The sequence below is a fragment of the Gymnoscopelus microlampas genome (assembly GCF_963454915.1).
Source record: "Gymnoscopelus microlampas genome assembly, chromosome: 14".
In the NCBI taxonomy this organism is placed as follows: domain Eukaryota; kingdom Metazoa; phylum Chordata; class Actinopteri; order Myctophiformes; family Myctophidae; genus Gymnoscopelus; species Gymnoscopelus microlampas.
Genome location: NC_139951.1, coordinates 37,806,198 through 37,817,579, shown reverse-complemented (window position 1 = coordinate 37,817,579; position 11,382 = coordinate 37,806,198). Strand labels below are relative to the sequence as shown.

Sequence of the window (11,382 nt, the reverse complement as noted above, 5' to 3'; positions counted from 1 at the left end):
ACAGGTGCTGCAATCCTATGGGAGATGTTTGATCTTTAGATCATACAACTTCTGCTTTGTGGTTACAGCAGGAGCAAGAGCAGAGGGATGCATAAAGCACCTGTACACTCGTCAGTCAGTCATTTTACTCATTGATGTGCATCTCTCTGCATCAAACTTTTATCATTAGCCGCAGGTCCTTAGCGTACTCATTACTGCAAAATCTCTCCAAATGTAGTTATGAAACATTATCAACATGCAAACAGCACCTACTAGCAACCAGCGATGAATCTGAAGATCCTGTCAGAGAAAATGTAGAGACAGACAGGGCAGTTAAGAGTGTACTGTACACGTAATGTGTCGCCAGGACTCTCCAAGCACACATCAGTGTGGTAAGATATTAAGCATTTAATTTTACTCTTACCTTTCCAATTCGCAGCCATCATAAGTTACTCACTTCTACCTCAGACAGTTGAGTTCACAACATTGTCGACTAGTAGAATCAGAACTTCAGGACAGTCTGCTGAAGGTCAGAAGGTGCGCAGGCAGAAGGTGCAAAATACTGCAGGTCAGCCCACTGAGGATGGCCATGGGCAGAGTGGGACACAACGCTCATTCTGCTACATTAGCAATTTATTTGCTAAATTATTCACATAGTTTTATACATTGGCAATGTATAAAAGTAAAAAATGCATAATCCCTTCCCCTATTCGCTCATACTAGGACGTGACGTATGTGTAGGTAGAAGAATATGTACAGTAGGTAGAAATGTCATACTTGAGCACCTAAAATGAAATTTGCAGTTGCATAAAATATTCACAGACATGTAAATTGACTTACATTTTTAAATGTTTATATTTGGTCGTGGTTAAGATTATATAGGAACATGGAGGTGTAAACATGAGGTTTGATTGGAAATAAAACAGATCGACACTGACGTGGATTTGAACCTGCAGTAAACCACAGGACGGTCACACAAAAATGGCATTGTAGTCCTACAAAATAAAAGCAAGTGAGCTTTCTGCTACATGGCAACAAAGAGTGGAAAATAAATTAGAAATGACTGTATACTACTCTATTTAGTATGTACGTTCTTCAACCAGAGACTATGAGCTACAAAATGCAGCAGTGTGAAGATTTCATGAAAGCTACCATTCCACTAGCGTACTATATATCAAAAGACAACAGCCTGACAAGACCAGAGAAATATTTTAAATGTCTTTATTGAATGATTCCATAACTGCAAGAATTTGCACAGAACTGCATTCCCTAGTGCGAACCTATTGAAGTACATCTCAATGTATCTTAAGGAAATAAGTGTAGCTGGTTCACATATTTGAATAATTGTGAGAGCTAGAAGAATCCCCAGATTTAGATGACCGTACGTGTCCTGAACTTCTTTTAACCCAATCAGAAATGGGAACAACTATGCGTTAAAAATAAATAAGAAAACATAATGAACAATATAAACAAGTCAGGGTCAGAGGAGACAGATTGACCTCCAGCAAACCTGGGATGCATCAAACATAACGCCCGATTTATAATTTGTCATACACTGGTATCACATACCAAACATAGCCAGTCTACAAACTCACTCACAAACTCACATTCTCACTCACTTTCATCGTATGGCAAACTGTAAATTAAGCTTTAGACTGATAAATTGCAATATGCGCTCGAAAATACAATCCTCCGCATCTTCACACAACAACACAACATATTATGGTTATTATTTACCAGTTGGATAGCGTTTTAAAACTAAAACAAGGTAGAATCTGGTGTACGCTGCTCGTGTACTCAGTGGAAGTGAAAGGGGACCTTGAGGTGGAACGGGTGACGTCTACTTCTTCCTGCCACCGCCGCCTGACAGAATCATCACCAGCCTCATGAAGATATTCAAAGTGTCCATGTAAATACCCATGCACCTGTATGAAAAGATAGAGATGCAAATAAATAAAAGATCCATCCATCCATCTCTCCCCCCCCCCCCGCCGTGTGTCAGAGATCAGAGGTCTTCAACAGGGGGTCTGGGACCCCTAGGGGGTCCTCAGAGTTACTACAGGGGGGTCTCCAAATCATTGTGTGATAGGAACTTTTTATTGTATCTACATTAACCACTTGAACCCTCGCATCTCTATGTTATGAGGGGAACATTAGCCGAAAATAGCAGATCTGATCAAGTGTCGTGAGCTTGTAGATCGGCTATTTTCGGAAGAGGTTTGGTGTAGAGGGAAACAGAGCAGACCAATAACAGAGCCAAATGTCAAGTACTGAGAGTTTTAAATGTCTGAAAATACACTGCTGTAACAGTGCTGTAAAAACAAGTCTATGAGACTGTCTATGAAATCTACGAAAAAGTTTAATCTGCGACACAATTTTTACAATATATGTGGGGGTCCCTGCTTCATCTCTCAGGGGTCCTTGGCCTGAAAAACATTGAAGACCCATGGACAAGATAATTTCTGAGTATATAGCAATAACATTGATTTTCATAGTGTAAAGTGCTTTCTGGCATCACGTACGCATTGATGGGGTCATATCTCTGGACACCGTAGAGGGGGTAGGTCTCTGCTCTCTTGATGATCTTCTGCGTGTCGTACAGGAGGAAAGCGCTGAACAGCAGCAGACCCCCGTAGACGGCGATCCCGTAGAGCCCAGCTCCAAACGCTGAGGTGGGGGGCAGGAACATCGATCCTGGATGGGACAGAAATGCATGGGGATGAAGACTGACCAACAATTAAAAACCTTCACACCACTGCAAATGGATTCCATTTATTTACATTTTGTACAATCAGGGAGTTACAATTGGATGACTTAACACTGAGGATTTTACTGTGTACGTACTGTGTGGTTTCAGACTGTACAAAAGGAAGATAAAGCGATAAACAGTTCATATTAAATTCAGAGGGCGGTGTTGGAAATGAATTATAAAAATTGAACACAAACCAATGGAGGAGGCGAAGACCACTCCGAAACCAACAGCTAGGGGCCCACCCATGTAGAGGAACTTCTCACTGGGGGCACACATGGCCACTGTAGAAAGGCCACCCACAATGCCCGTTGTGTACCAAGCGGCCCTCATCATCAGGGGTCCTCCCAGAAGAGTGAGGGGGGCGATGACGGCGCCCATTACACCTTTTTCAAAGCAGTGGCAAAACAAACGAACGGGCCATTAAAAACACAGCACTCAAAGTGCATCTCTCATCTGTTGTGGCCACCAGTAGCAGTTAGCAGCCACTGCCATCTAGTGTTCAATTGAAGTAAAAACAAGGACACTTTTACTTACCAAAGGGGCTGATTAATATGGACAAAATCAAATGTAATTTTGACCAATTACCACAATAGTGATATTGTGGGGATGAGGGAGCTTTCACAAAATATTTACATAATGGGATTTTTGATAAACATGAATAATAATAATGACTAATAATGACACCTAAGAACAGTCAGGTAAGTTCAGAAAAGTATATAACTCCACTGTAATGTAGCCTTTAAAACTAGTAACAAGGGAATCCAGATCATCAACAGATTCATTTAAATTTTGTTCACCGTACATATTTGACTCCCCGTAGATTATGTGCTATGAGGTTTATAAATAGCCCCAACTGCACATTTTGTACTCCAAATGTTATTGGTACCTTTTTTCACATGGTTTGGGAATGTCTAATGGTTTCCTCTTTTTGGGTTATGGTTGCTGCTAAATTGTCATTACTTTTGGGAGCTGATATTACACCTTCTCCATCTGTATTTATCTTAAATGATGTGTCCCTGCTACACCTGAACTGCACATACAAGCGCATCTTCTTCGCTGGCTTAACAGCTGCAAAGAAAATGGTAGCTACAAGGTGGAAACCTCCTCATACACTAACATTTCGCCAATGGGTTTTAACGTTTTTGGATATTGTTTATTTAGAACTGTCAACGGCGAGGTTACATGGAGCAAGTGAGAGGAACATTGATATGTGGTCTAATGTTGCAGATAAGCTTAAATATTTGGTTTAAGTGTTGTACACAGTGTTTTGACCTTGCACAGTTATAGGCATGGTGTTTGGCCCTTACATTTCGAGAAATTGTTGGTCCGGGGAGGGGTGGGTGGGTTTATTTTTATTATTATTATTATTTTGTTTTAAGTTGTTTGTATCTTGTTTTTGTTGAAAAATGTATTCATGTGAATATAATTGTAATGTCGATTTGATAATAAAAACAATTGATAACAAAAAAAAAACTAGTAACAAGTAAATGATGTCATATCCCAATATTACGACATCCAAAATCTCATCATATCAATATATGATATAGGACTGATTAATACATTTGTAAAACATCTGAATTACCTGCATGGAACATCCAGGCAAGATGTTTAGGCATCGGACTCTGATCATATGAAATGGACCTCACCAACATGCCAGCTCCAATCATGGCAGCAAACGTAGCTCCCATTGCCTAAGTTATAAAAGAAAGTTTAGATACTTTTTTTTATAATTAAACACCAAGTATTAAATACAGCACTTCAGAAATAAATAATGCATACATATGAAGTCAGGTTAGTCACCACTGTCATATCACATAAGCTGATTGCATACTGTACATTCTGTCATTCAGTAACTTTACAAGACGAATCCCTCTCTTCCTCTATGTCAATTCCAAATTTAAAATAAATGCAATGTTTCTTTCTTCTGGTCCGTGAAAAAACAGGGAGAGGAAGTGAGTGAGGCGTTGCTATGCAGATTCATATTTTTAGTTGTGCATAAAAGATGTAGCGTGTCCCAGCATGGGGAAAAGTGACAGATTACAGACATTCTGCTTGGGTGAGTGAAATTTCACACATTTTTCTTCAGTATTAACATCTCTCACTTCGGAGAGGATACATTTAAATGGAACCACAGCAATTTTTCCTCACTTTGTAGTCAAGCAGCTCTTTCTCCACTCTCGCTTGCTCTGGTCAACAGCTACCATAAATGTAGGACAACCAGCTGAATCTGAGACGACTCGGAGTGTTTAAAATATTAACTTTGTCAACAATGTTATTAGCAAAAATAGTCAATCCTACAAGCTTGTGAGCTTGAAGATCTGCTATTTTCATCGAAGACATTTTTGGTAGAGAGAAAAAAAAGGAGCTGACCAAGTATAGAGTCCTGAGGGACCCTGGATAACTACAGTTAACAAATGGCTAACCAATAAGTTAAATTCAGATTTTTTTTGTCTTTCTTTTTTTGTGGCTAACCGTTGACATCCCTACTACAAAATGTGTTCTGGGGAGGATTCTGTAAGTACTATAGGACCTCATACATTAACCTTGTGAACCCCAGCATCACTATTCAGTGATAAGTGAAGGATTTACCAGCCAAGATCCCCTCATCATCAGACCCATGAGAGCTGGAGTCCTGCTCACTGCAACAGCTGACATGGCTGTCATTCCAATACTGCCGGCAAAATACATGTATGTAGAGTGGATTCTGTCCTTGACGTACTGGGGCCAGAGCCTGTACAGAGAACACAAAAAGTCCTTGAAATGAACAGGAGATCAAATACTTGCAACACAGTCAAATCCAGAGTGTGTTCATTTATCCTTTAATTGTAACTCTGAGAGTGTAAAAATGGAACCAAATGTTTGGGTCCATTTGTTCACTCTCAAAATTATTTTTCATACAAGCTCCCACTGTTTTGCAATTACAAAATAGTATAGAAAGAAACAAAAAGGAAAAAAAGTCAGATAACAGAACAACAATATAAAATTATACATAAGGTGCGTGCTCTTGCGTGAGTAAGATATATTTTATCCATTTGTATCAACCCAAGCCTGAAAACAAGGCTTGGAGGGATTGGTAAATACTCTGGTACTTACACTGCTTTGTCAATGGCACCGATCTCATTAGACATGCCCAGTCCATAGTAACACAGAGCACCAAGGCCTACAGCTGCACCCCCAGCCAGAATCATTCTGCCCATGCCGTCGACTGTGAATAAACAGAGAATAAACATTCATACACATTAACACACCAAACATACAGTACTTTTCCATGAGTTTTAATACACAGGCTTGATTGAACGCTCATTTCTGTTTGGTCAGCCACGGCATTCAGCTAGTCTGTTATTTCTTGATAGCAGACCGTCGCTACAGTATGATTAACAGGCCGGAGACTGCACACCTGAATCATATCAATCCGCAGTGCTTTGTTTATGCTGTATCAAACATGGCAGCCAAGTAAACAAACACAAAATGTCATTTTACAGCTAAACAGTACACTAGAGAATGTTATTCTAAACATTTGAAGCAAGATTCTCATGTCACGCAGGGCGGACCACATTGGCATAAAGATCTAATGGACTATTTTCTTTACCGTAAGCAAAGACATTATTTTTAAATCAATAAAATTGTTTTGTTAAATTTTGTGTAAAATGATTTCTTTCTTTCTTAAGCAGGATGATGAACAGCGGCGCAGTCATTATTGAAAAATAAACCCTTTTGAGAGAAAAGATCCCTCCACTTTGCACCGGGACCTTGGTTTCTTTCTCAAAACGAGGTTGACCAAGACCATTTAGATACTTTAGTAAAGTCCAGGAGTAGAAACAAGTTTTCATGTTTACCTCTAATGAAAGTATCTGCGGCTGGCTCGAACGCTGCTTCTTTGAGCTGGTCTTTGGCGGTCTTCCCCCGACGGAAGCCAAATCTGGCCTTTGTGGAATAGCCCTGGAGAAGGAACATACATCAGATGACAAATACAATTTAAACACAGAAGTAAGATGTATTACATTTGATACGAGTACACTGTGGCCATGATTATCAATGTTAGGTTTTCCATGCCTTCAGCGCCTGTAATATTATTATGATTATAATTATGTGTGTATTTACTGCTTATTTAGGATTATACCAGTGTGGTAGGCCGACATATAAAGGCATAGGTAAAATACATACATATATGAAGGTTAATACTGCCTGTTTGGAGTCATTAACTGAGGCAGCTCTATAAGGTCTCATAAGTTGGGTCCTTTCTCAGAGTGTGTGGGTCGTACATTCCTTACCATTCCCTTATCTCAAAGAGGAGAGAGAGAGAAGCTCAAATGACAAGCTTGATGCCTATGTTAGGGGGGAGGAGAAAGACACTTGCGAGGTGCTCATCGTATTTGCCCAGTGAGTAAAGGCACATATTGGGGGTCCTTGCTTAGATTTTCTGAGGGTCATAACAATTCCTTAAAGTCTTACCAGGAAAGAGAGAGAGAACCAGGCCACCTTGGGGGGTGGGCATGATCTCTGGTGGGAGGCAACATCCTTTGTGTGGGTCTGTGTGGCAGAGTCACTGAGAACTCTTTTCTTGGAGTCCCTCAACAGATCAGTAGTACGTAGAAAAGCTCTTGATACACAAAGATGAATGGTCATATATGCTGATATGTTTATTGTTTGTGTGAAGATTCATGTCGGTAATATTGTATTATTGTTTCTGTGTTTCAATCTTTCTGTATGTCGGTAATATTGTTTTATTGTTTCTGTGTTTCAATCTTTCTGTAGGTTTAAAACCTGACTGTTTTACCTGTCTGTCTGTCTGTCTGTCTGTCTGTCTGTCTGACCTGACTGTTTGACCTGTCTGTCTGTCTGTCTGTCTGACCTGACTGTTTGACCTGGCTGACTGTCTGTCTGCCTGACCTGACTGCCTGACCTGGCTAGACTTTGTTAGTAGAATGTGAGCCTACGGCAAAGGTTGTAGTTGACTAAGATAGTAGTTGACTGGCCGCTTAGCAGCACGATTGGCTGCTGGGTGTGTTAATGTATGTTTGTATTTGTGTAGTAAATAAAAACCATCAAAGACACAGGTTGGTGTAGGTCTGAGTATTATCTACTTCACACCGATTCAGGGACTCCGGCCTTTTGCGAGGGCCGTTAGCCGACCAGTCGCACAAAGTAGTGTGCGTCGGGTTGAAATTCGTACAATCAACCCCTCCTCTCCAACCAGGATTAAAGCAACACATTTGAGCACCAGGTAACACTGAAATCCACAGGAAACATTGTGTATGCCTGTGAATTAACAACTTCAGTTGACTTATTTCACAGGCGCACCCAATGTATTGCATGAATAATTCAACTTTGTTTATGCCAGTGAATGCCTGCTGTTTGATCTAAGAAGTGTTAATAGCTGCTGCATGTGATTAGCAAGTAGGTCACGGTCAGCCTTTATAACTACATTGTTTAAGAGTCTTCAGTGTTTAAGAGTTATAAATGAGGCATATAGGTCCACGACCACTCCATATGCAAATACATGGCACATTCCTAGGCTTTGTATTCCTATTTTGAGTTCAATAATCAGCAATTCCTTATCAAAGTGCTTACCTAATAAATTAATAAATAATCAGAAAAATCGAATCATGAAGACAAAGAGCTCCCTAAACCTTTCCCCCGAAATATCTACTAAGTGCTCCTCCTCAAAGACTTGGTGAAAAAACATAGCCTGAAACCTCTCAACTGACAATTAGTGGTTTCTCTACCCATTTGGCTCGATTCTCATGGACAAATTAATAAGTGCTGAGTGTTTAAAGCCATCGTAATCCATAGGGTGCAGGCCGCTTTGGACAGTTCTGGAAGCACCAGCGATGAAGTGGGTGCATCTTTGAGCAGCTTTATATAATGACTCATAACATGTGAACAAGTGGGCACACTCACAAAATAATAGTTTAAATGTGTCTTTTAATGCACAACAGCAGTCAAACAAATGTTTTGTTTGTTTGACCACTGTCCACTGCTATGCATTAAAAGACGCACATTTAAACTTATTTTGAGGGTGTGGATGTTCCCTTTTTTGATTCTGCACGTTCGAGAATCTGCCCCCTGATGAAGGCAGTTACCTGCCGAAACGTTGGTTTCTTTTTACTCTGCGTCCAAAACTAAAATATTGGCACTTTGGCTACCAGTGTGTGTGTGTGCGTTCACCTTCTTGTCTCTTAAAGACAACTATTTAGATTATTCTGTCGTGGGCCGGCACCACTATAAGGACTTTGGTGTGCACAAGAATCTGCCTCCGTCATTAATCCAGTTGAGAGTGTCACAATCCTTTGTGTGAACCATGACTCAGATGTTATAATACCTGATGAGGCTTTAGCAGGGGTGGACAAGCCTTCAGGGTGGAACTTCTCAGGGCCGGGGTGCCACCGTGTGTCAGCATGGGGCGCAGCCCAGCCACCCCTGGGAGACTCCTCAGGCATGTCAGCCTCGCCACCAACATGGTCAATGATCAATATGCTGCTATCACTCTGTCAATAAATAAATAAACACAATGAATGTGTCAAAACCAGTGGTGGAAAGTAACTTAATTACATCTACTCAAGTACTGTACTTAAGTGGCCGTGTAAACCACCAACCCCAGGAAATTGCATTGGGGGGGATTTGTATACATTTGAACATGTGAAATGGGACTTTCTGCACAATGGGTACTTTTACTTTTGGTACATTAAGTACATTTTTTGATGACAATACATTTGTCCTTTTAATCAAGTACATTTTGAATTCCAGACTTTTACTTGTAACAGAGCATATATTTCTACATTGTAGTATTGATACTTTTATTTAAATACAAAAAAAAATAGTACTTTTACCACCACTGGTCAAAACAAAACAACAGTCATAACATTATGCAATTACATAATATTACATAATGATTATCTCTAGTAGATTAACGAATTTAGCTGGTTTAACAGTAATAGTAAACCAGATTAACGTATATATTTCACACGTGTATTGGAGAATACTACGTAATAACGCCTAGCTTTAACCTTAACAGTTAAACAAAGCTAACTTTAGCTAGCTGGATACGTATTTCTTGAGACAGCGACGTCAGAATGGCGTATATAAAACACCCCAACTATTAAAATACAACACATACTATATGCTGTACATTTCAATAGGGTAAAATGCTAAAATAACACCTCATAAGTTACATACCAAGAGACCTGGTTCACCTTTCCCTGCGTTGGTTGAGATACTGACGCAATTATTTTGCAACCTTCCTGAAAATTCTGTCCCACGGTGTATGAGGTCATCCGTATGGGACACAATCGACACATTATGGGAGTTGTAGTTCATTGTGCACTGCTGAAAACTGCAGTTTAAGAGGGGTCATCAGAGAAATGTTTGGAAAGTTATATAAAATGTTGTGCTCTGGCTTGGTGCTCACTACGCTTCACCTTATATTACTGTCTGATAATTATTACTATTATCATTATTATTGTCATTAATATTGTTGTTATCATTATTACTCTCCGCCAGGAGAGTATTGTTATCACTGCGTTTTCACTTTCTAAACATGACACACCGATTGGTCAAGCCTCACGTGACACGTGAAATACTGTGATCTGATTGGCTAGTGACGCCACCGGGCCTATAGACCCCTTAACAGACTACGTCATACTGGCTGCGTGCAGCCAGTATGCGCGCAACGAAACCCATTATATCAGGTCTCGTTAGGACGCGTCTCACTAGCCAACACACACAAGAGGGGGTTGGGGTGTGCTGAAACCAGTGCACCCCGAAACAGGTTGGGAATTGATTGCGTGAAACAATCACCTGTGCGTCCAGGCTCAATGTTAGTAAACAAATAATTGGTCTATATATACATGGCATCACTCTGACAGTGTCTCCGCCACTGTCAGAGTGAGGTAAGACGGGAACCATGAAATGGCTGCATGGCTGATACATAATTGGCAGATAGGACAGATAGGACATTTATATAGACAGGAGGGATATGACATAGGACACTTATACAGACAGGAGGGATAGGACACTCACACAGACAGAACGGAAGAGGACACTTACCCAGACAGGTTGGATAGGACACTTACATATACAAGAGGGATAGCGACCTATAAATACATGTGTCACTGTGATAAGCCAGATTCCAATACCGAAAATCCGGCCACTAGCTCACTCCCAGACCTTCGAACCGGAAGTAGTCAGGTAGTCGCGGTCCAATTGTTCCTATCTGTCTTATTGGACAGATAGGACAGATAGGACACTTATATAGACAGGAGGGATATGACACTTACATAGACAGGACGGATAGGACAGGAGGGATAGGACACTTACACAGACAGGACGGAAGAGGACACTTACCCAGACAGGATGGATAGGACACTTACATATACAAGAGGGATAGCGACCTTCGCGACCTTCGAACCAACACAAGTCTTCTGGCGGAGAGTTGTGCTCCGAGGAGCACTTTTTCTAGTTATTATTATTATTATTATTATTATTATTATTATTATTATTATTATTATTATTATTATTATTATGGGTTATTATGGTTATTGTTGTTGTTGTCTTCAGCTTTTTGTGTAATTTCTAATGAATACAAATTTAAATACTATTGACATTCTTGCCTTGCAAGTTAATTCACAGCTGTTTTTATGTTTTACATTCAG

The 11,382-nt window shown here is 40.2% G+C and overlaps 1 protein-coding gene across 1 annotated transcript; it reads right to left on the bottom strand.

Annotated features, from left to right (window-relative positions):
* Positions 1–1,184: 1,184 nt before the first annotated feature.
* Positions 1,185–10,000, bottom strand: LOC311060449 (growth hormone-inducible transmembrane protein-like). Its single transcript, XM_084078631.1, has 9 exons — positions 9,908–10,000; positions 9,054–9,219; positions 6,568–6,670; positions 5,825–5,936; positions 5,321–5,462; positions 4,314–4,422; positions 2,926–3,114; positions 2,502–2,673; positions 1,185–1,904 (listed from the first exon to the last, which is right to left on the bottom strand). The coding sequence occupies exons 2-9, from the start codon at positions 9,189–9,191 to the stop codon at positions 1,820–1,822; spliced, it is 1,050 nt and encodes a 349-aa protein (XP_083934757.1). The 5' UTR covers positions 9,192–9,219; positions 9,908–10,000; the 3' UTR covers positions 1,185–1,819.
* Between the last annotated feature and the right edge of the window lie 1,382 nt (positions 10,001–11,382).

Excerpts from the sequence above, each read along its gene's own strand:
- LOC311060449 (XM_084078631.1), bottom strand. The coding sequence starts at position 9,191 with ATGTTGGTGGCGAGGCTGACATGCCTGAGGAGTCTCCCAGGGGTGGCT. Across the intron at positions 2,674-2,925 it reads GGTCTTCGCCTCCTCCATTG|GATCGATGTTCCTGCCCCCC; the intron begins GTTTGTGTTCAA and ends TGTCCCATCCAG. Across the intron at positions 1,905-2,501 it reads AGATATGACCCCATCAATGC|GTGCATGGGTATTTACATGG; the intron begins GTACGTGATGCC and ends CTTTTCATACAG.